A 23,300-nucleotide genomic window follows, 5' to 3' on the forward strand; every position below is an offset into this window, starting at 1 on the left:
TTGCGTATGGGGAAGGAAACCAATCCAGTTTCTCCCTCCCATCAATGTTTGTTTGTTCTCTCTCTCTCTTCCCCACCCCTAAGATCAATAAAAAACATATTAAAAAGAAAAAAGATGCCAGGTTCTCTCTTGCCTCTGTGTCACAGCCCAGGCTGTTTCTGGAACTCCTTCCCCTTCTCTCTGTGCAGCTAATTCCTGCTTATTCTCTCGGCCTGCCCTTGGCGGTCCCTTTCTTTTGGAAGCCTCTCACCTCCGCATCCAAGCCCAGATATCCCCAGGCTTCCCCAGGTGGACAAAAAGGGGCCACACGCTAACCTGACAGGCTCTGGGAAGGCCTGCGAGGCGACCTTGCAAACTCAGAGGCCTACAGTTACCACAAAGGGTGGTCTGAAATTAAAACGTTTTAAAATTAAAAAGCAGTCTATGGCCCTGGCCTGTTTGGTTCAGTGGATAGAGCGTTGGCCTGCAGACTGAAGGGTCCCGGGTTTGATTCCGGTCAGGACCAGAAAATCATTTTGTAAAAAAATATATATTTGTATTGATTTCAGAGAGGAAGGGAGAGATAGAAACATCAATGATGAGAGAGAATCACTGATCGACTGCCTCCTGCACGTCCCCCCACCGGGGATCGAGCCCACAACCCGGGCATGTGCCCTTGACTGGAATCGAACCTATTATGACCCTTCAGTCTGCAGGCCGATGCTCTATCCACTAAGCCAAACCATCTAGGTCCAGAAAATCATTTCAAAAAAAAAACTTAGTTGCCCAAGCCAGTTTGGCTGCGGACTCAAGGGTCCCGGGTTCAATTCCGGCCAAGGGCATGTACCTTGGTTGCAGGCACATCCCCAGTAGGGGGTGTGCAGGAGGCAGCTGATCGATGTTTCTCTCTCACTGATGTTTCTAACTCCCTATTCCTCCCCCTTCCTCTCTGTAAAAAAATCAATAAAATATATATTAAAAAAAAAAAAACCCAAAGCTTAGCTGTACCCAGCTCTTCACACTGTTTTCTTCCAAGCCCCCCTAAAGCCCTGTGAGGCAGGAATTGCATCCTCGTTTTTACAGAGGGGTAAACTGAATAACTCCAGAGAGCTGAAGTGGTAGAACGGATTCCAAACCCAGTGTTTATTACAAGGCACAATTACCGGAGCCAAACACGTGGGCTCACAGCTTCCTTCCCTGAAGCCCCTTGCACACCCGATTGCTTTTCCTTAGTCCCTTTAAGAGCTGCCCCGCCTCACTCAACCAGTCTCCGTGTCAATCTAAGCCCTCTGGCCAATCAAAGGATAGAAAAGATCACTTTCGTGCCTCAACCGCACTTAGAGGGCGGAGCAGAGGGAGACACACCCCTTGGACCAGAAGCCCGAGCGGCGCGGAATGGTTCAGAGACGCTCATTGGCCAAAGAGCGGCCTTGGCCCTGCGTAAGGCCACGCCCCCCGGCAGCTGAGAGGTTGGTTGCGCGGCCGCCGGGGAAGGAGACGCTGCCCTTTCGCAGCTATGGGATCCCGGGTGAGTGGCGGCCCGGGCTGAGCCCGCCGGGCGGTCGGGCCGCGCGGCAGGGCCCGGGACGGAGGCTTGCAGCAGGCGGGAGCCGGGCCGGCGCGGGGCCCTGGGTAGGGGCGCAGGTGTCCCTGCTCAGCCGGACTAGAAGGGCCCGGGTTGGAAGGAGCAGGTCCCTGACCGTGGGCGGCGCGAGAGGTGGAACGGAAGGTGCCCGGTCAGGGAGGCGATGCTCGGGCCTGGAACGTGGTGGGGGCCGGAGCGGGGCTGGGAAAGTCCCCGGGATGGAAGGAGCGGGGCGCCGGCCGAGGCGGCGACTGTGGGCACCTGCCGGCCCCTCAGATACCCCGAGGTTCGGGCGAGAGGGGCGGGGCCGACGGTGCTCTGGGAGGGTAGGAGTCGGGACGGGACGAGCAGATTCTGAAGACGGGACGGGATGTTGCTGAGGTCAGCGTGGTGGGCCCAGTGCCCTGCCCGGTCGTGCAATGGGTGGAATGAACTGAGTGAGTGAGACGGGGCCGAGGGTGGTTCGCGGGAGCGCCTGGGTCAGGGTCGCTGCTGAGGTCAAGGCCGAAGGGGAGACTGCGAAGGCCAGAGCCATTCAGGGGAGCGTCCAGGGCAGCGGTTCTCAACCTGTGGGTCGCGACCCCTTTGGCGGTCGAACGACCCTTTCACGGGGTCGCCTAAGACCATCCTGCAGATCAGATATTTACATGACGATTCATAACAGTAGCAACATGACAGTGATGCAGTAGCAACGAAAATAATGTTATGGTTGGGTCACAACATGAGGAACTGTATTTAAAGGGCCAGGAGGTTGAGAACCACTGGTCCAGGGCGAGGGGGTGGGAAGTGTGGGCATCAGGCGGAGGGTGTTGTAAGCGCTGTGGGGAGGATGGGGTCAGCAGGTGACTGCCCAGGTGGGGGCATGGCCATGGGCTTGTCGTCATGGAGGCTTCTCCCTGGGTGGGGCCGGGGGCCAGAGAGAGCACGGCCGGGCTGGCTCTGGATCCGTCCTGGGCGTGAGGCAGGCCCAGGGGCTGCTCCGGACTTCCCCACAGACACACGCCAGGCCTCTCAGCCTGGACTCCCTCCCGGGAGTGGGGCCAGGCTCAGCCTTATTACTGCACGTGGGCTTCTTTCCGGGGGCCCAGCAGCCCTTCGGGTGCGGCGTGGAGAGTGGAAGTTGTAGCAGGCGGCTCGGGCTCGGGGGAGACGCCGTAGCCTTGGGACCCCCCAGAGCTGAGGTCACATCCCTGGTTGGCCATTGACTCGGGGACTTCAGCAGGCCGCTCACTTCTCGGAGCCTCGGTTTCCCCATTGTGCACAGGGGTCGGGAGAGTTCTGTGAGGGACGAGACCCCAAGCCCTCCGTGGAGAGCCTGTCCGAGCCCCACCTGTCGTCCGTGCTTGGGAATAGCCGCTGGAGCGGGTGAGAGAGGCGGCTGATGCTAGAGCCCCGGCCCTGACCGCCGGCAGCCACGTCGCTGGATTTGCAGCCTCCGGGCAGGAGGGCTCCCTCAGCCCCAGTTCGTGTCCCGGCAGCCCCCTCACATGCAGCCCGGCCCCAGAGCGAGGCTGACCGCGCTGTCCTCCCTGCCCACTCGCTGGGGAGAAGCTGTCTCTCGTGCTGGACCAGTGACCTTGGCCCCCGTCCCAAGGAGACAGGGTCTGTGCTGGCCTGCACGTTCCTTCTGCTTGAGCTCCCAGGAGACCTCGAAGGCATCCTGGGCCTCGGGGGTGTGTGTGAGGAACACCCTGCAGGGTCTCGGGGACTGGGCTCTCCGTGGCTAAGCCACTGACTCGCTGCCTTGGAATGGGCGGTGGGGTACCCTGGGAGGGTCTCCGAAGACCCCAGGGGAAAGCTGCCCTTGTAGTCCGTTGTCTTCTGGGGCTTGCCACTTCCTGCTCCACGTCCAGTTCAGCACAGCCTGACGTCCGAGAGACCCTGGTCCAAGTTCTGCCGCTGCCTCACACCAGCTGTGTGTAACGTGGGCCTCCTGGCAGCCTCCGGGGGCCTCAGTTTCCTCGTTGGAAGTTGGCATGGTTAGGGGCACTCTTGTGTGCATTTCTCTGCGCTCCTGTGCACGTGTCCTGCGTCTGACCTGGTGGTCTGTCTCTCAGCTCCGTGGAGGGACCCTCTGGTGTGCACATTCCCGTCTTTCCGGGCGGTGGATGGCTCCTGGGACTCAGCCAGCAACCAGTTGAAGGCGTTTTCCTTGGAAACACTCCACCCAAGGGCTCTGGCCTGGCGTGTTGGTCCTGCCATGGCGTTCCGGAGGACTGAGGGCATGTCCATGATCCAGGCCCTGGCCATGACGGTGGCCGAGATCCCTGTGTTCCTGTACACGACGTTTGGACAGGTAAAGAGTGGGTGGCCGTGGTCCTGCCCTCTCACCACTCTGGTCCCTGAAACACTGAGTGTCAGGAAAGCCGGGCCCTCAGTGTGCTGTTCAGGCGCCCAGCGTCTCCTGTTTGAGCAGAGCAGGAAGGACGGGGTTAGGAGTCTAGGGCCCCTGGCCTGGCCTTTACCTGCCCACCTCACATGTCTGTGCTGACCAGGCCTCTGGACACTCTCTGAAGCTCTGCCCCGTGGGATGCAGCACCACTGGAGGGGCTCCCAGTCCAGCCGGCAGAGTGAGGGTGGAGTAGGGATGCAGATGGGGCAGTGGGTGGAGTGAAGTCATTGAGGAGTGGAGCTGGCAGACCTGGGTTCCATTTCTGTCTCTGTCACCTTGAGCATGGGTCTTAACAACCAGTGTGAGCCTCAGATTCCTCCCCTGGAGGACAGGCATTCAGACAGGAAACTCGGGTAAGTCCTAGTGCAGTGCCTGACGCAGCTGTCAGCCATGACCTGCTGGACCCCAGGTTGACCTTGGCATCAGCTGGCATCATCATTTTGCCATCCCCAGCCCGCTCTTTACACCTCTGTGGTCCACATTTCAGAGTTCAGAGCGGCTGCCAGGTCCCCTCTCTTGAGGTGGCTGTCTCCCCATGGCCCCTGGTCCACACATATCCCCAGGGCCTGGCACGTTCCCTGTTCCTTTGTGCTCCCCGGAGCAGCTCCCCAGGGGAGCTGTGACAGCTGTCTCCCTCTTGTCCTGCAGTCTGCATTCTCGCAGCTGCGGCTGACACCAGGCCTGCGGAAGGTCCTGTTTGCCACAGCCCTGGGGACCGTGGCCTTGGCCCTGGCCGCCCACCAGCTGAAGAGGCGAAGGCGGAAGAAGAAGCAGGTCGGCCCTGAGATGGGAGGCGAACATCTGGGCACGGTGCCCCTCCCCATCCTCATGGCCAAGAAGACCCCATCGGTAAAGAAAGGTAGGTGTGAGGTGGGGGGAAGGGCCTGACCTGAGTCAGGTCCCAGCTGGGCCCCAGTGAACTGTGGGATCCCGGGCTAGTGGCTTCCTGTCTACAAGCTCCTCTCACCTGGGAGGCGGGTTGACAGCAGAACCTCCTTTCCCGAGGCAGGTGAGGATGTGGCGGGGCCTGACCCGTGTCCCGGAGGTAGCGGTTGTTCTCGTTATCTGGGGACTCTGGGAAAACCTGGGTCCTTGTGTGAAAGTGAATTTTCATTGTAATTATCACTGCAGAAGGAAAGTTTTATCTTTACAGTGGAAAAAAGGAGTTTCTAGATTTGTGTAGAACAGGCCTGAGAAATGCTGAGTCGCTGGGTTTCTGTTTTGCATTGGCCCCTGGGAAACCGGGAGCCGCTTAGGCACCAACCTCTATCCTTGGTGTATCTTCAAAAGTTGTTACCTTGAATCCTTTTTGGAAGGAGAATTGCAAACCAGCCACTCGCCCAGCAGCACTGGGCCAGGAAGGAGGCGGGGAAGTAGCGGGCCTCAGGCGCTGCTGGTAACAGGGATACAGTAGCGGGTGGCATGGGCCCAGCACTCTTCTGCCAAGTGCACGGCCCGGGTGCTCTGCCATCACCCTGACTTAGAAGGTCAGGATAGACTCCAGATGAGAGGGGAGGTGGTCTGGGGTGGGGAACGACCTGTCCAAAGGCTGATTGGAGCCTGCGTGACCCCTTCTTTCTTGTTCCCACAGGCTACTCCAGCCGGAGGGTACAGAGTCCCAGTAGCAAGAGCAACGACACCCTGAGTGGCATCTCCTCCATTGAGCCCAGCAAGCGCTCGGGCTCCTCCCACAGCTTGGCCTCGGTGAGGACCGGGGAGGACGGGAGGGTGCAGGGTGCCTGCCACAGCCCCAGGCTCAGTCCGCAGCTACTGAGTCAGGTTTAGTCTCTTCCCTCAGGGGGCTGTGGACTGGTAGGGAGATGGGAGTAGAGATTTCATTTAGTCATTCATTCATTCATTCATTCATGCATGCATGCAGGCTTTTAGAGATGGTTGTTGATCACTCACTGAGTGCCAGGCATCAGGGGGGAAAACATGGATAGGTGCAGAAGACAAGCTGATGGCCTCTTGGGGAAGATACTTATCTATGAAAGTTCATTCATTCATTCATTAGACATTGAGTGAACATCTGCTTTGTGCCAGGGACTCTTCTTGGTGCTGAGGATACAGAAATAAATAAGACAAAGAGAGATTATTTTCACTTGGGGAATGACTTTGGCTCATTCACTCATCTAGTTATTAATTCATTCAGTCAGGACTGAGCCCAGTGCAGAACTGGGCCTGCCCTGGGGACCAAGGGGTGAGCAAGAGATAGCTCTTGTCCTGGAGGAACCCAAAGCCCGTCATGGGAGGTGGCTGCTCGTGTGGGAGAGAGGCGTGGGAGTAGGTGGGCCCTGGCTGGCCCGTATGTGCTGGGTGCTCCCCCAGTCTTCCTTGTCTGACTGGTAGCGGAGCCCCAGAGCAGGGAAAGGGCCCAGGGCGGGTTTTGTAGGAGGCTGCTGAGTCCCGGGCTGGGTGTTGGCCTCGATATTTCCTCCCACCCCGGCAGTTTCTGTGAGGTGTCATCAGTGCTTGGAGTTGGTGGACCAGGTTGTGCTGAGGGCTTGGCCTCTGCAATCAGGGGCTGGCTCCAGGGATGGCATCTGGAGAGAGTGTGTGTGGCACACGGTCAGGCACTGGGGGCGGCCGGGGTCCTGTAGAGGGTCTGGGAAGGCCTCACCCCTTGCCCTTGGGCCTTTGCGCTGCTTGGCGCCCAGATGGTGGCGGTGAACGCGTCCAGCCCCACGGCTGCGTGCTCGGGACCATGGGATGCCAGAGGGATGGAGGAGTCTGTGACTGCCAGCGATGGCAATGCCGAGAGCCTCTACATGCAAGGTACAGGCCAGGAGGTGGCCTCGAGCTCCCCCGGGTGGGGCAGGACAGTGGGGAACGGCCCAGGCCAGGCCCTGCTTTGCAACCCACTTTCCCCTCCTGGCCCCCAAACCTTCACTCCTGGTTTCCCGCCACTTCTGGGCAGGGGACAGTGTCCAGGAACAGATCTGATCTGAGTGAAGGCCTATCAACTGACCATCTTTCAAAACGTGATCAGGACCCACACGGCCCTGCTCGTTCTTGTCCTTCGGGGCCCTCTTGAGTGACACTGTGCAGGGCCCGGCTGCTCTCCCTCTGCTGGGGCCTGACTCTCCCTTCTCTCGGGCCGGTGCTCAGGCATGGAGTTATTCGAGGAGGCTCTGCAAAAATGGGAGCAGGCGCTGAGCGTGGGACAGAGGGGAGACAGCGGCAGCACCCCCACACCAGGGGACGGCCTCCGGAACCCTGAGGCTGCTTCCGAAGTCCTTTCTGAGGTAGGTGGTCCCCACCCGCTGACCATGGAGAGGTTGGTGGGCAGCCAGACTTTGGGAGGCAGCCTAGCAGCCCCGCCTCCTGCCAACCAGACACTCATCCCTTGGATGGAGTGTTCCCCTTGATCAGGTTGTCAGTCCAACCAATAATGTGCCGCGCACACGCCTGGCACTTGGTAATTGTGCAGTAAACCACATGATGCTCACACCCTGGTCCCGGCCACGCGTTCCTGCAGGACTGGGGGGGAAGAGCCTCTGTTCATAGTTGAGTGGGTCACATGGCCTTTGTCTTTGTGCTTTTTGGGGGGGCATTGTCTCACTTTTCTACCGTGAACTTTCATTTCAATATCAGGAAAGAGAAATACAGTGAAGAAGCTAAAATAAAACATTTTTGTGAAGAGCACACCAAATATATGTCCTAGGATGGATGTTCACTGAAGCATTATTTTGTCATAGTTGAAAAACTGGAAACTCTCTAATTCAGTAGGGTCTGCGATACTATGCAGCTGTTAAAAGGCCGAGGGATAGCTGACCAGTGGGGCTCAGTGGCTGAGCATTGATTGACCTATGAATCCGGAGGTCATGGTTCGATTCCCGGTCAGGGCACATGCCCCGGTTTTGGGCTTGATCCCAGGTAGGGAACGTGCAGGAGACAGCTGATCAGTGATTCTCTGTCATCATTGATGTGTCTATCTCGCTCTCCTTTTCCCTTCCTCTCTGAAATCAATAAAAATATATTTTAAAAAAACCCCAAACCTAAAAAAAGGCCAAGGAAAGTTATGTGGGCTGATAGGCTGCTATCTCCACGAGATATCAAGTGAAAAAAGCAAGCTGTAGAATGTGTATACAATGACCCAGGTGTGCATTTTTAAAAGCTACATCCGTGCATCTGTGCGCCTCCTGGTAGCTGCTGATACATGTGTGCAGTTTTCCTTTCCTGTGACAGGTACACAACACGGGAAATTGCTAGCAGTGATCTATGAGGGAGGGTCTGCAGGGAAAGGTGGAGAGGCTTTTATTGTACTTCCCTGTACTTTTCAGTACCTTCCTTTACTGTTGGACTTTTCTCATGCTGAGCACATGCCTATGGGCGGGATTTGTATACACGGTGAGGTTGTGGGCCATTTCTGTTTTATTCTTTTATTTTTTAAAATATATTTTTATTGATTTCAGAGAGAAAGGGAGAGGGAGAAAGAGATAGAAACATCAATGATCAGAGAATCATTGATCGGCTGCCTCCTGCACACCCCCTACTGGGGATCGAGCCCTTAACGTGGGCATGTGCTTTTGACCAGAATCGAACCTGGGACCTTTCATTCCACAGGCTGACACTCTATCCACTGAGCCAAACTGGTTAGGGCTGTTTTATTCTTTATACTTTTCTGTATTAAAAACAGGCCTTTATAAGCTCCTGTGCTCTGCTGGAGCGAGGTCACACGGGGTGGGGCGTCTCTTTGGGGAGCAGTCTGACCTATCTGTCGAGTCAGTAGGGTGTTAGCCAGGAAATAGGAACGACTTCAGTTGTTGAAACAGGAGGCGGTTAATGCAGGGGATTGGTTGCACAGGTGAGGGAGGAGCTGACTTGTCCCAGTGCTGGAGGGGTGTGCCCAGAGCTAGCACAGGGGTTTCCCCCACTTGGGTAGGGTGGGCAGGGAGGCAGGAGGAGGGAAGAGTTTCCTTGCCTTCCTCCCCACCCCCTTCTTTCCTCCACTTGTGCCTCTGTTGGCCGGGAGTCTGGCAATCAGAGTTTGTAGCAACAGGATGAGGACGGGACATGTCTGGCACAGCCTGTAACAACTTGGTGTCTGGGCCCTCCACCCCCGCTGGGGGCATTCTCTCAGGCCTGTCACACAGGCATGACCACCTGGTTGTGGACACAAAGGTTGGGAAATGCCTGTGGCGCAAGCTGCTTCGGGTCACCTCTGCGAGTGGGCAGACCGAGGGGTGTGAGGGCAGGGAGGCGGAGGGAGGAGCTTAATGTCCAAAATTGTACTTATTGCTAATGTTACATCGTAACGTTATAGAACTTTCATTGTTCTTCTAATTGTGAAAACAATGCAATATTCCTACAAAATAGTGAAAACTACAGAAATAAAAAAGAGTGGGAAAATAAAAGAGCTCGGGCTCTGATCTTGGACAAAGGCCCGTGCCCTCCCTGAGTGCTGGTGCCCGCAGTGGGACACCAGTGCCACCCATGCGATCCTGGCGCATAGTAGGTGCTCAATAAATGATCTTTGTCATCGCTGTTACTGATGCCCAGAACCCTTCATTCAGACAGAACCACTTGGTGTCCTTCTGGGTATTTTTCTATGTTAAACACTTTTTAACAAGTTTCTTGAAACATAATTCTTATACCATAAAATTCACCAATTTAAATTGTAGGTTCAATGGCTTTTAGTATATTCACAGAGTTGTATGAATATATCACACAATCACAATTTTAGAACATTGTCATCACCCCAAAAAGAAATCCCATATTCTTAGCAGTCACACCTCCCCTCCTATGCCTCTGGCCCGCCCCCATCCCTAGGCAACCACTAATCTGCTTTCTGTCTCTGTAGATTTGCCTATTTTGGATGTTTCTTCAAATGGAATTAATCATATGTGGCCTTTTGTGACTTGCTCCTTTCATCTAACAGTGTTTTCACGGTTCATCCTTGTAGCATGGATCACTGCTTTGTTTCTGTTCACGGCTGAATATTCTGTGTGTGGATACTCCACACTCTGCTTATCTGTTCACCATTTGGTTGACATTTGTGTTGTTTCCACTTTGTGGCCTTTATGAACGATACTGCTGTGGATATTGCGTATAGTCTTTGAGTGGACCTGTCTTCTCAGTGCTCGTGGCTGAGTACTCAGGTGGAAGGCTGGGTGCTGTGGTCAGTCTGTCTAACATTTGGAGGAGCTGCCAGGCTGTTTCCACAGCAGCTGTGCCGTTTCAGTTCCCCGCCAGCAGTGTGCGAGGCTCTGACTCCCCACATCCTCCACCGAGCTGTTAGCCCCTGACCTTTCCATCCCGGCCGCCTTAGTGGGTGTGCAGTGGTGTCTCGTTGTTCCTTTGGTTTGCATTTCCCTGATAGTTAATGATGTTGAGCATCTTTTCTTGTGCTTATTGGCTGTTTGTATATCTTATTTGAAGAAATCTCTATTCGGATCCTTTGATTTACTTTCATATCGGTTACTTGTCTTTTTATTCACGAGTTGTAAGAGTTCTTTTTTTTTTTTTTTTTAAATATATTTTATTGATTTTTTACAGAGAAGAAGGGAGAGGGATAGAAAGTCAGAAACATCGATGAGAGAGATCTATCAGCTGCCTCCTGCACACCCCCTACTGGGGATGTGCCCACAACCAACGTACATGCCCTTGACTGGAATCCAACCTGGGACCCTTGAGTCCGCAGGCCGACGCTCTATCCACTGAGCCAAACCAGTTCGGCAGGAGTTCTTTAGATAATCTAAATACCAGCCCGTTATCACAGATATGATTTGCAAATATCTTCTCCCATTTGTTGGGTTGTCTTTTCACTTATTTATTTATTTAATTGATTTTAGAGAGAGGAAGGGAGAGAGAGAGAGATCGATGGGAGAGAATCAACACTGATCGGCTGCCTCCTGCATGTCCCCCCACACTGGGGATCGAACCCACAACCCAGCATGTGCCCTGAGTGGGAATCAAACCAGTGCCCTCCTGGTGCATGGATCAATGAGCCACATCAGCTGGGCCAGAAGTTTTTAATTTTGATGAAATTCAATATCTTTATTTTTTCTTTTGTCATTGGTGCTTTTGGTGTCAGGGCTAAGAAACCGTTTCCTAACCAAGATCACTTCACAGAGACAGAGCTGGCAGAGCTCAGCCAAAGCTACAAGTGTCTGCAGGCCACAGGGAGCAGGGCCTTGCCCTATGGGAGAACTGAGCCAAGTGTCCGGTGGGCCTGGGGTCCCATGACCTGGGGTCGAATCCCAGCTCTTCCAGGCTCGAGGTGGTGGGCGGGGCCACTTAACCTCCTTGAGTTTTCTCTGTGAAATGGGGCCATAATAATAGCTGCCTTGAGGGACACCAGGAGGATGAATTGTGAGGGGGCAGGTCCAGGGCAGGTGCTCAGTGAAAGGCAGCCATTTCCACCATGACTGTACCCTCTGAGCTCTTCCAGCTCTTTCTCCCCAGTGGCCTCAGGCCCGGGTCGGCCCCTGTCTCCTCCCCGGGGTTTGGTTACGTGCAAGTGCAGGATCTGGCAGCCTCTGTGGAAACAGATTTGGGTCTGCCCGTGCCTGGCCCCTCGGACCAGATGAGCCTGGGGTTAAAGGAGCAGTGCCCCCTGCTCCCCTGTGCCCTGGCCTGGAGGCTGAGGGCAGCGAGGCGGTCACTGAGGCCGCAGGCTGCTGCGTGTCGGGTACAGTGGCTTCCCAATCACACAGCTCTTTCTGGGCTCTGACTGCTCTTAGTCCAGCGATAACAACAGGCACAATAGTATTGTGACCGCTAACGCTGACTGGTTGTCACGGCGGGTCAGTGCTGTGCAGACCTTACCTCCTCGGTCACGCTTTCCCTGGGACCCTAGGTGGCAGGCGCTCTTATCTCGGTTTACAGATGGGGAAACCGAGGAGACTGAGGCCCAGAATGAGACTTTTTTTGCTCCAGATCACAGTTTGGAACTGGTGAATCCAGGTCCGCTTGGGCCTGCAGCAGCGCTGCCAGTAGGAAGCCACTTACCTTGTTTAAAAGTTGCTAGAGACCACGTTCAAAAGTAAAAGGGAAACGGATGAATGAACTTTAACAATATATTTTACATGAGCTAGTATGTCCCAAATGTTACCATTTCACCGTGTGATGGACAGTCACCAAGAGCATTTATTTATTTGCTTGGTACTGAGTCTTTGAAACGCAGTGTATTTATACTTGGGACTGGCCATTTTGGGGGCTCTCTGGCCACATGTGGCTCGTGGCTCTGGGTTGGGCAGCTCAGGTCTGGATCTGCGTTCTCCCTGTGGGTTCCAGAGCCCACTCCTCTCCCCTGAGGCGGGGCCACCCGTTGTTGGTGAGGGAAGGGGCTGTTGGCATGGGAGCGTGGAGGCCTGGGTTGACAGTTGCTGTTTTAACCACAGCCAGAGTCACAGCGAAGGGAGTTTGCGGAGAAGCTGGAGTCCCTGCTACACCGGGCCTACCACCTGCAGGAGGAGTTTGGGTCCACCTTCCCCTCCGACAGCCTGCTCCTGGACCTGGGTGAGCTGGGCCCCTCACAGGCTGCGGTGGGTGGGGCGGGGAGGCAGTGAGAGAACTGGGGTGCGATCCCCTCAGTGCATCAGGCAAACCAGAATCCCCAGGGCCCTCAGACTTCCTCCAATCTATTGCACAGATAGGTAAACTGAGGCTGCTGGGGGGGCAGAGGCGTTCCTCGATCCGTGGCAGAAGCAGAGCTGGCATGAGGCCCTGAGAGCCCCTGGCCCCATCCCCTGGCTATTCTAGGCCTTTGGTTTGCGCCTTTTCCTGGGACACTGGGTGGATGGAGGGGACGGCTCACCAGATTAGCCCAGAGCAGACCACAGGTCCAAGAGCACAAGTCTTGCTGTTACCCTGCCCCACTGGGGTAGAGGCCGTGACATCACTGAGGGAGCGAAGTTATGCGGCCAACAGTTAATATCCAGTGGCTGCCGGTGCCAGAGCCGTGCAGTGAACCTGAGGACCCCGGGCTCTCCTGTGTGCTGTCAGCCCCGGGCGCAGGGGTGGTGGGGGCGACAGTGGACTCCTGAGTGTCCAGCTGCCTCCCCTCTCTATTAGGGGTGACATAGGCCCACACCTCTCCCTGAGCGGCTTTGCCTGTCGCGGGGTCCTGTGTCCTCGGCCTCCCATGTGGCAGAGGAGGCGGGGGGGCTTTGAGGGTTATGGGCCCCGAGAATTTGTTTCACAAGCCTTTCCTGGCGCTTTTGGAGGTCCAGACCCTCTCGGCCTTTAGGCAGGTGATGATGGCAGCACCGAGTAGGTGGCCCGCGGACTCCCTCAGCCCTCTGCTATCTGTCAGTGGCTGAGTGTCAGCCTGTCGGAGGGGGACGCGACTTCCCCTGAAGAGCTCGGGGCCACCAGGTCTCGGGGTCCGGCTGTGTGGCTGTGGGCAGGTTCCTTCAGCAGCCTCGTTCCACACCTAACTGTGCCCACCTCCACGGGTGTCTTAGGACGGAAGGAGGCCATTCATTTGAGCACTGAGCCCGGGTCTTTACGTGCAAGTGCTCAGTAAATAGGACTTTGTGCGCGTCAGCCTCATCCGCCCAGAGTCAGGTGTTCCAGGCTCTGAAGCCGCGCGTCCCTCTCTGTGCTCCCCGGAGTCTCAGCTCAGCCCTTCCTTCCTGCTCTCCCCAGAGCGGACCCTCATGCTGCCCCTGTCCGAGGGCTCGCTGCTTCTGCGGGCGGACGATGAGGACAGCCTGATCTCGGACGATTCCTTCTTCTCTGCTACCGAGGTGAGTGGGGAGGTGGGTGGACACAGAGGATGGGTAGAGGGAGGCCGGTGCAACCCTGGGTGAGCACGGTCATGGGAAAGTACAGCCATTTCCTCCTCCGGGAGCAGAATTTGGCAGTCACCACGGCTGCTCCCCGGGGACTTGTGCAGTGGCTGGGGATGGGGAGGCCTGAGAAGCCAGGGTTCCAAGTCTTAGGGGTGAGGGCAGGGTCTCTGCCCACTGGCTCCAGCCCACGCTGACCTCTCCCTTCTCTGTGCCGCATGCCCATTGCTTGGCATTAGTCTGCTGCCATGGCCGTGTGTCAGGCCAGCTGTCCTGGCCTGGGTGGAGGACATGGGCTCAGGCCCAGTGTACGGTCCCTTGGGGAAGAACCCCTGGAGATGGGGACACTGAGGGCCAGAGCTGGGCTTGAACCCGGGCTTCTGCCTCCTTCTGACATCTCCTCTGAGAGGTCACCCCTAGGGTGTCCCCTGGGCATGGGCCCTCACCCTCTGGGCCGCTGTTGACACAGGCTGTGACGTGACGGTCCTCTTCCTCTGCACCCTCCCCAGCTCTTTGAGTCCCTGCAGGTCGAAGATTACCCAATCCCACTCTCCAGGCCCGCTGCCGCCTACGAGGAGGCGCTACAGCTGGTGAAGGAGGGGAAGGTGCTCTGCCGGACCCTCAGGTGAGCATGGGGGGCAGGAGGCCAGGAGCAGGGGGCGGCTGGGCAGGCCCTGTCCCCCTTGGAGGAGGCCCGAGAAGCCAGCGGTCTTTGGTGAGGACTCAGCTGGGCCAGGCTCACTGAGGGCCACGATGGGCTGGCAACGGCTCCTGCCCCATCAAGGAGGGCCTAGGATGGTCCCAAGTACCGTGCTTGACCTAAGTTCTTGGAGGGGTCCAGCCACAGAAACACAGCCCTGTGTCCTCAGCCCTGTGTCCCTTTTTGTGGGACTGTAGGTATCTTACTCATTTTACATGAGTTTTTCTCAGAACTTGGCTTTTGGTCCTGACTCCACATTTAAGTTATGTTTCAAGTTCACTGACAGAAATGGTTAAAAGCTGGAGTTGGAGTCCTGGTGATTGGGATAAAGGGTAGGCGGACCCAGGTGGGCAGCAGCCCCCTGCCTGGCGTCCTGCCACCTGGGAGCAGTTGGCCATTTCTGTCCTTTGCTAATTAGGGCCTAAAGGAGGCCAGTCAGCCCGACCCCCAGTGACCAGACCTGCCAGGGTTATTGAGGCTGACGTCCTCAGAGAGCATCCAGTCAGCCTCTTCCTTTGGTTTGGGGAGACTGAGGCCTAGAGGGGGCAGACACCTGCCCAAGGTCACGCTGTCAAGCCAAGGCAGGCCACCTAGAGCTCCACTTAGAACCACACCGAGGCCCAGGTTGCCTGACTGATTGTGCTTCCCCTCAGGACAGAGCTGCTGGGCTGCTACAGTGACCATGACTTTCTGGCCAAGCTGCATTGTGTGCGGCAGGCGTTCGAGGTGGGTTGTGATGCCGGCACCTGCGGAGGTGCCGTCGGGACGGGGCAGTCAGGCAGGCCTCCTGCTGGGCCTGCTCCCACACGGCCCCTCTGTGTGCCTGGGTCACTTGCTTAACACAGCTACTGCCCTCCTCATGGCTGCGGGGGACCGCCAGCTGGGCAGCTCACCCCGCCCCTTCCTCAGGGCCTCCTGGAGGACCAGAATCACCAGCTCTTCTTCGGGGAGGTTGGCCGGCAGATGGTGACAGGCCTGATGACCAAGGCTGAGAAGGTACTGGTGGGGGGGGCTTCCTTTCAGGTTTTCTTCCCCACTCACCTTGTTTTTTTCTGTTTTTTAAATTTATTTATTTATTTTAACTATGACACTTATTTTTAATTGATTTCAGAGAGGGAGAGAGAGATGGAAACATCAGTGATGAGAGAACCATTGATCAGCTGCCTCCTGCATCGCTCCACATCCTGCTTGTAGGTTGCCTTGTTCTCTCATTACTCAGTGTGCTCCAACCCCACCCAGTTCACATCTTAGTGAACATTGGTCCAGTGCCTCCTCTGCACATGGCTCTGTATAAATGGCATCAACCTGTCCATGCTGTTCTGTGTCAGCTCCATCCTGCCTGGCTCTTGGGCATGTCATTGATCTCACAAAACCTCAGTTTTCTTAACTGTGAAGTGGGAATAATACCAGAATGTCCCTCATAGAACCATAGGAATTAGATGAGTTGGTCTATATTAGATCAGTACCTGGCACATACCAGCTTTCCGTGTCCGTATGCGCATCCACACCTGCAGGCTGTGCCGCAGCTAAACTCGTGGTCCCGGCGAGTGAAGCATCTGTCCCGAGTGCTGGCAGCCGTGGTGCCGGCGGCAGCGGTCTCACACACCATTGACTGCTGAGGCCCGGGCACGGGGCTGATTGTGTCACGTGCGTGGCTCATCGACTCCCCCCAGAAAAGGCCCCACGAGTTGGTGCTGTAGCTTCTGCCATTTCACCAGTGAGGCTCAAGGTCAGAGAGATTTGGATCTTGGGCTGCCTGACTCAACCTCATGACCTCACCCATCCTTCCAAAGTGAGCTCCTGCTGCGGCAGGCGGCATCTCCTGGGCGGCAGTGGGTGCTCAGGAATGTGCTGGTCAGACGTTGCTGGGCGCTGGTGTTGGGTCTGTCCTGCAAACGCCCTGTTTTCTGCAGAGGCACATCGAGGTGGGCAGGGGGACCTTCTTGCCTCCTTTTCTCGGCCCTGGCCCTGCCTTGGCATGTCCCCATCTATGGGCCAGCCCGTCCCTGGGGGTCTACTCCAGCTGGATGACCCGAACAGCCTGCTTCTCCCCAGAGCCCCAAAGGCTTCCTGGAGAGCTACGAGGAGATGCTGAACTATGCTCTGCGGCCGGAGACCTGGGCGACCACACGGCTGGAGCTGGAGGGCCGGGGGGTGAGTTTACTTGTGCTACGTACCGGAGGCCCTGAGCAGGGCGGGGTACCTGTGCCGAGCTCCGCCTTGATTCCGAGGGTCTGAGATGGCTCCCTCAGTGCTACGAGCCCCCAGTGTCTGCTCTGTCCTCGGCCAGGCCGTGAGGGGGATGGCCCCAGCTGCACCCCATTGTAGAGCAGGGAGGGGTCTGCTCGCCCATGAGGCCCACACCTGCCCTTGCCCCGTCTGGACCTCCCTCACGCTGCCTGCCTCCCAGGTGGTGTGCATGAGCTTCTATGACATCGTGCTGGACTTCATCCTCATGGACGCCTTCGAGGACCTGGAGAACCCCCCGTCCTCCGTGCTCGCCGTCCTGAGGAACCGCTGGCTGTCCGACAGCTTCAAGGAGACGGTGGGTGGCCGCCCGCTCTCCCAGCACACACTCGCGTGACCCTACACGATGGCCTGGACCCCGATTCCCTCCACCCATCAGACAGCTGTCACCCCCCTGGGCAGGCTCCCCTCTCCTCTGCCCTGAAGAAGTGTCCCAGGGACCCGCTGCTGTCCTGGCAACACTGCAAAGCTAGCGTCCTGCGCCTTTTCCTCCCGCGCTGTGCTTTCACTTAAGTGCTCACTCTGTGCTGGCGCCCATGCTTTCGATCCTAACGCCTCCTGTTCAATCGAGTTAAGTGGGGAAAGGAGAGGAACTACTGCAGGAGAGCACCGAGCTTCGGGCTCCGCAGGGCCACGCAGGAAGCCGTGACGGTGGCCGGGGATGGAGAGGGCTGGGTGGTCTTCACAGGCAGTGTCCAGGCGGTCACCGTGGGTCCCACACCACTGAGTGAGATGGGGTGCTGGCTGATGGCCATGCTGCAGATCAGGAAACTGAGGCCCAGAGATGTTCAGTGGCTAGCCCAGGGCCCCACAGGGCTAAGCGATAGGGGCACGATCAGACTTAGGTGTATCTGATACCTAACTGAGGGGAGGAAGCAGCAGAGCTCAGGCACCAGGCCCTGTCTTCCTGCGTGGGGGTCTGGGATGGGGGATGGGCAAGGGCTGCCCCCTGGCCTGTTACTCAGCTCCCATTGTCCTGTCTCTGGTTTAGGCCCTGGCCACTGCTTGCTGGTCAGTCCTCAAAGCCAAGAGGAGGCTGCTGATGGTGAGTGACCTGAGGGGGCCCTGGGCGAGTGCTGCGGGGGGCTCTGAGTGTGGCACTCAGCTGACCCTCCAATTGGGGTGTGCCGGCCCCTGGTGGTGGCAGGACAGGGTAGGGCAGTGATGGCGAACCTTTTGAGCTCGGCGTGTCAGCATTTTGAAAAACCCTAACTTAACTCTGGTGCCGTGTCACATATAGAAATTTTTTTATATTTGCAACCATAGTAAAACAAAGATTTATATATATATATATATATATATATATATATATATATATATATACACATATATATATATATATTTTTTTTAAAATATATTTTATTGATTTTTTACAGAGGAAGGGAAAGAGAGTTAGAAACATCGATCAGCTGCTTCCTGCACACCCCAAACTGGGGATGTGCCTGCAACCAAGGTACATGCCCTTGACCGGAATCGAACCTGGGACCTTTCAGTCCACAGGCCGATGCTCTATCTACTGAGCCAAACCGGTTAGGGCAAGATTTATATTTTTGATATTTATTTTATATATTTAAATGCCATTTAACAAAGAAAAATCAACCAAAAAAATGAGTTCGCGTGTCACCTCTGACGCGTGTCATAGGTTCGCCGTCACTGGGGTAGGGTGTGAGAAGAATGGGGCTGGTACAGGGAGGCCTTGCCGAGCCCCCAGGCCTGGCTGCACCTTTTGGCCTCTGTCATAGCACTGGCCACCTGTCCTACTGGCACCTCTCCCTTGACCAGGAGCACCTTCATCTCACCCTGCAGGGCCCAGCAGAATAGGGCATCGGGAAATGCTGAAGGCATCAGAAGAGGGGAGGGGGCACCCTTGGGGGAGGAAGGGCACAGGCAAGGCATGGCAGCTGTCTCACGAGGAGGCGCCTGGGTGGGGGCAGGATGCCCCAAGGGCAGGCAGAGCGGCCACTCCGCCATTGGGCTGCTGTTATCTGCACTCCCAGGCGGCGGCTGGCTGCACTATCGGGGCTGCAATCCATTGTTCCTCTTCGCCAGCCAGGCTCTGCTGCCCAGCTGATACCAGCTGCTGCCAGTACAGACTGGGCACTTCTTGTGCTGACCGCAGGCCCCTCCTTATGCAGCCCTCACAGTAGCCCCGAGGTCACCCCCATTCTGCACAGGTGAAAACAGGGCCTTCCTTAGTCACTTGCCCAGGGTCACCCAGCAAGGATGTGAACGAGCCAGGCCTCCCTCAAAGACCCAGATCTCAAGATGACGCCAGGGTCCCAGGCTCAATCTTGCTCCCCCCACAGGTGCCTGACGGCTTCATCTCTCATTTCTACTCCGTATCGGAGCATGTTAGCCCCGTCTTGGCCTTTGGCTTCCTTGGACCCAAGCCCCAGCTCGCCGAAGTCTGTGCTTTCTTCAAGGTGAGCAGAGTGCTGAGGCCACTGCTCCTGCCTGGGCCTGCCTGTCTTGGCCCCTGGGATTGGAGCCCTGGAGGGTTCCAGGAGTGCAGAGCGGGCTGGGCCGCTCCTCAAGAAAGCCAGTGGGCACCCAGAGAGCATGCTGCCCCTTCCACTGGGAGCCTGGCCCAGCGGGTCTGAGGAAGCCCTGGGACCAGAACCCGAGGACAAGACTCGGTCGGGGTCCCAGAGGTCAAGGGGAGGGCTTTGGGGGGTCTGGAGGCCATCAGGGGTGAGCAGGGGCTTGGGCCCAGGTCTCATGACAGCCCTGTACCCCCAGCACCAGATCGTGCAGTACCTGAGGGACATGTTTGACCTGGACAACGTGCGCTACACCTCGGTGCCGGCGCTGGCAGATGACATCTTGCAGCTGTCCCGGCGCCGCAGCGAGATCCTGCTCGGCTACCTGGGGGCACCGGTGGCCAGCAGTGTTGGCCTGAACGGCGTGCTGCCCCGAGAGAACGGTCCCCCGGAGGAGCTGTAGCTGTGGCGGGCGCAGGCTGGGGAGGGGTGGCTGCTGGGCCTCGTCCACGTGGGTGATGGCAGAGACAGGTGCCTCCTCCCTCCTTTGGGTTGACAAGCAAGGGCCGGGCATCTGTGCCATCAGCAGCTCAGAGCCCAGGCCGTGGTAGCCAAGGGCGGTTGCCCCTGACCTTGCCCCACCCCCAATCATCTGGGAATCCCCAAGGCCTGGGGGTAAACTTCCATGGAGAGGGAGGGAGCCCCTCGGGGCCGTCTGACTGCCCTCAGTGGTCCCTGGAGAAGCGGAGGCTGGACCAGTGGCCAGTGGGGCCTGAGGGAGAAGAAGGTAGTGAGAGAGAGAGAGGAAGGTGTTGTGAAGAGAATTGGGGCAGGCAGAGCTGGGGTGCCCTGGGTGTGGGACCCCAAAAGCTCCCAGCACCCTAGGCTGCTGACGAGGGGCTGGGAGGGTGGAGGTGAAAGGTGGGGATGGCAGGGCTCTGGGTGAAGGTCATCTATTCCTGAGCTGGAGGGAACCTGGGCTGAGAGGTCTCAGAATCCAGGCCCATGGCTGGCCAGTCCCGACGACCCCCACCACCACCCGAGAGAGCCTGCAACTCAGAGAGTGAGGGTGGGGCCTCCGAGGGGCTGTGAGCACCATGGTGGCAGCAGGCGTGGGCCGGCAGGAGGGGGGACGCAGGAGGGACTCTCCTTGTGCTCACATCTGGGTAGGGACTGGGCACCACACAGGACATTGTCCTCTGACATCACCCTCCCTGCCAGAGCCCGTCACCTCCTCCCGCTTCTGCCACCACCAGAGACAGGCGGGGCTGGTCCTGCCGCCCACCCACCTCCCTCTGTGAGCCCGGAACTCTCCGGGTGGTGCTAGGTGCTGAGCTGGAGCTCGGACCGGGAGTCCTCTCAGGCCTATCACCCGTGCTGCATCGCTGGTGGCCCCGGGAGTGAGGGGCCCAGGGACCACGCTGGGGGCGGTCAGAAGGTGGACGGCTGGCCCAGCCCCCCAGCCCTCACTAGGACAGGAAACGGCCCTGCACTTGGATGCACACATGCTCTGGAGTCCGCGCAGGGCCCGCCTCCCGCTGGTCCTGCTGATGGATGGAGGCAGCCGCACTTGTCCCACCCCATCTGTCCCTCGCAGGGTCTGTCCGCCCTGCAGACTCACTTAGGGCGTCTCACCTGAGCTGGGGGTTTTATTTATTGCCTTAACACTTTATTTTGAGGTTCTGCCCCGTCCAGGTTGGGAGGCCTGTGAGAGAAACACGCTTCTCCCAGGTCTCCATTCCCTGGATTTGGGGGCTGGCTCCTCAGGCCGGGTCCCTCTCCCTGAATGGCAGAGGGGCCCCAGGGGTGGGGCGATCTTGCCCATTTGGGTGGGGAGAGAGGGGAGATGGGCAAGGGAGATATGAGCCTACTTTCCTCCTGGAATCCCGCCCCTCTGCATCCCCCTCCCCACCTTCCCATGCTTCCCGCCTGGAGGAGGGCTGTGCACTAACCCGGTTCCGGCTCCAAACCCACCTGCAGCCTCCTGGGAGGGAAGGACCGGGTGGCCTCCTCCATCCCAACATTCCGTTCATTTACACTTACCCTGCGCTGTGAATGTAATCTTGGGCCTGGCCCCGCCTACTGATTTGCTCCCGAATCACACACAAGTGGCATTTTTATTTTGTCTTTGTTTACACACCCATGCTCTGCCCCGGCACCTGATCTGTTGCAGCTTCTAACTTCTGTGTGGTAGAGCTCTGTGCACTGACTTCGAGTCAAATAAATGATCTAAAGGATTTCCCTCCAAGTTGCCATGCTGCTGGGTACATATCTGTGGCCAGCTACTTCTCGGACCACAGCTGGGGACCCCCTCTTTGGGGTGCAGTAATGGAGGTTTCAGGAGGGCAAGGGTCAAGGACAGCCTGGTAGGGGCTGTGAGTCCACTTAGCCTGGCAGGGTCCACATGGCCCTAGGCAGGGAGGCCCCTGAGCGGGGGAGGGGCCAGTGAAATGCTCGGGGGCACAGGTGTGGGTGGGCGGCCTGGGTGTGGATCAGCTCAGGCAGCATCTAGGTGAGGCTTCTGTCCGCATCTCATCTGCAAGACGCAGGTGTTGGATGAGGCCAGCAGTGTAGGGTCAGGCTCAGTCACTAAGCCTGTGCTGGTGCGAGCCGGGGTGAGGGGCTGGGACAGGTGGGAGCAGAGCAGATCTGGGCCTGCGAGATATTCAGGTGTTTTCATGGGCAGTTGGGCATTGCAAGGTTTATGTGAAGGGTATTTTAAAAACAAAATAGCTTCACTTTGAAAAGTTTCAGATGTACCAAAGAGTTAAAAAGAAATCCATATAAAGACTACCCATAAAACCAACCCAAGTCAGTAATTAACATCTTGCCATTTCTTTAAAAACATTTTTTTAAATATATTTTATTGATTTTTTTTTACAGAGAGGAAGGGAGAGGGATAGAGAGTTAGAAACATCGATGAGAGAGAAACATTGATCAGCTGCCTCCTGCACACCCCCTACTGTGGATGTGCCTGCAACCAAGGTACATGCCCCTGACCGGAATCAAACCTGGGACCCTTCAGTCCACAGGCCGATGCTCTATCCACTGAGCCAAATCGGTCAGGGCTGAAAATTTTTTTAGAGTAAGTTCCAGACATGTACTTCATCCCTAAACACCTGAACAAGCAGGTCTTAAAAATAAGGCAGTTCTCTGGCATGACCAAGATACCATAATCACACCTGGAAAGTGTATCACTGATTCTCTAGTATCTGCTGGGATTCTGAAAAGTGTTTTTTTCCGGCAAAGAAAAATGCCTGACTCCCCTTTGCGGATTTTAGAGACGTGAGCTGATCTGGTCACCTCCGAGGCCAGCAAGTTGTTTTGTTGGGTTGAAACAGCTTTATTGAGGTATGACGTGTGCCATAAAATTCATTTGCTTTAGTGATTTTTAGTAAATGTACAGAGTACAGCCGTTACCACAGTATATTTTTAGAACCTTTCCATCGCCACAAAAAGACCCCGTGTCCTTTGGCAGTAAACCCCCAGCCCCCAGGCCGCCACCAGTCTGCTTTTTCTCTCTTGATTGTCCTTTTCTGGACATTTCTGATGGAGTCCTACAGTCTGGTCTTTTGTGCTTGGTTTCTAACGATGTTTCCGAAATTTGTCCATTTGATGGCAGGTACCAGTAATTTATTTCTGTTGCTGACTAGTTTCCAACAATAAGTTTTCTGTTTTTTGAATACCACTGTGAACTCATGGGTTTTTATTTGATATGTACAGTTAAAGCATTCTTCTGATGCTCAATTGGCCAGTGAGAGCCCCTTTGAGCTGGTTCCTCGGTCCTTTTGATGCACGCACACCCCTCCTCGTCCCCATCAGTCTTCGAGCACTTCATTTCTACATAACATGTCCCCAGAAGCCAGAACCCCAGAGACCAGAGCTGGGAGAGCCCTGCGGGAACCCTGGCCCACTCCTGTGGCGGACAGTGGATTGCCTGGGAATTCAAATACAGAAGTTCCTGAGTGAATAAATGAACCTCTAACTTAGAGGGCAGCAGCTGACACGTTTTGGGGAAATAGGCCCAGAGACCAAAAGAGTTTGCACATAAACCAGTGTTAGACTTTGGGCCTCTAATTTCAGGGCTATCCTCTCTGAACTCCCTGCCAGGGGAGAGGCCAGAGTGAAAGGCCAGCCAAACCTGGGATAACTGGGCACTCTGGAAAAGCCTCGGTCTCAG

General features: G+C 56.5%; 1 protein-coding gene across 1 annotated transcript; it reads left to right on the forward strand.

The window, feature by feature from the left end:
- The first annotated feature begins 1,405 nt into the window (after nucleotides 1-1,405).
- Nucleotides 1,406-21,357, forward strand: MIGA2 (mitoguardin 2). The gene is made up of 16 exons (XM_059658270.1): nucleotides 1,406-1,507; nucleotides 3,622-3,860; nucleotides 4,605-4,815; nucleotides 5,548-5,660; nucleotides 6,614-6,731; nucleotides 7,065-7,201; nucleotides 12,302-12,419; nucleotides 13,551-13,651; nucleotides 14,203-14,318; nucleotides 15,047-15,119; nucleotides 15,303-15,389; nucleotides 16,449-16,547; nucleotides 16,804-16,938; nucleotides 17,632-17,685; nucleotides 18,947-19,063; nucleotides 19,380-21,357. The coding sequence occupies exons 2-16, from the start codon at nucleotides 3,765-3,767 to the stop codon at nucleotides 19,581-19,583; spliced, it is 1,779 nt and encodes a 592-aa protein (XP_059514253.1). The 5' UTR covers nucleotides 1,406-1,507; nucleotides 3,622-3,764; the 3' UTR covers nucleotides 19,584-21,357.
- The last annotated feature ends 1,943 nt before the right edge of the window (nucleotides 21,358-23,300 follow it).

Source organism: Myotis daubentonii, chromosome 11 (genome assembly GCF_963259705.1).
Source record: "Myotis daubentonii chromosome 11, mMyoDau2.1, whole genome shotgun sequence".
Classification (NCBI taxonomy): Eukaryota; Metazoa; Chordata; class Mammalia; order Chiroptera; family Vespertilionidae; genus Myotis; species Myotis daubentonii.

Bases quoted from the DNA above. Each gene is read 5' to 3' on its own strand.
- MIGA2 (XM_059658270.1), top strand. From the start codon at position 3,765: ATGGCGTTCCGGAGGACTGAGGGCATGTCCATGATCCAGGCCCTGGCC. The intron at 15,390-16,448 runs GTACTGGTGGGG...GCTTCTCCCCAG, and splicing joins TGATGACCAAGGCTGAGAAG to AGCCCCAAAGGCTTCCTGGA. The intron at 19,064-19,379 runs GTGAGCAGAGTG...CTGTACCCCCAG, and splicing joins AAGTCTGTGCTTTCTTCAAG to CACCAGATCGTGCAGTACCT.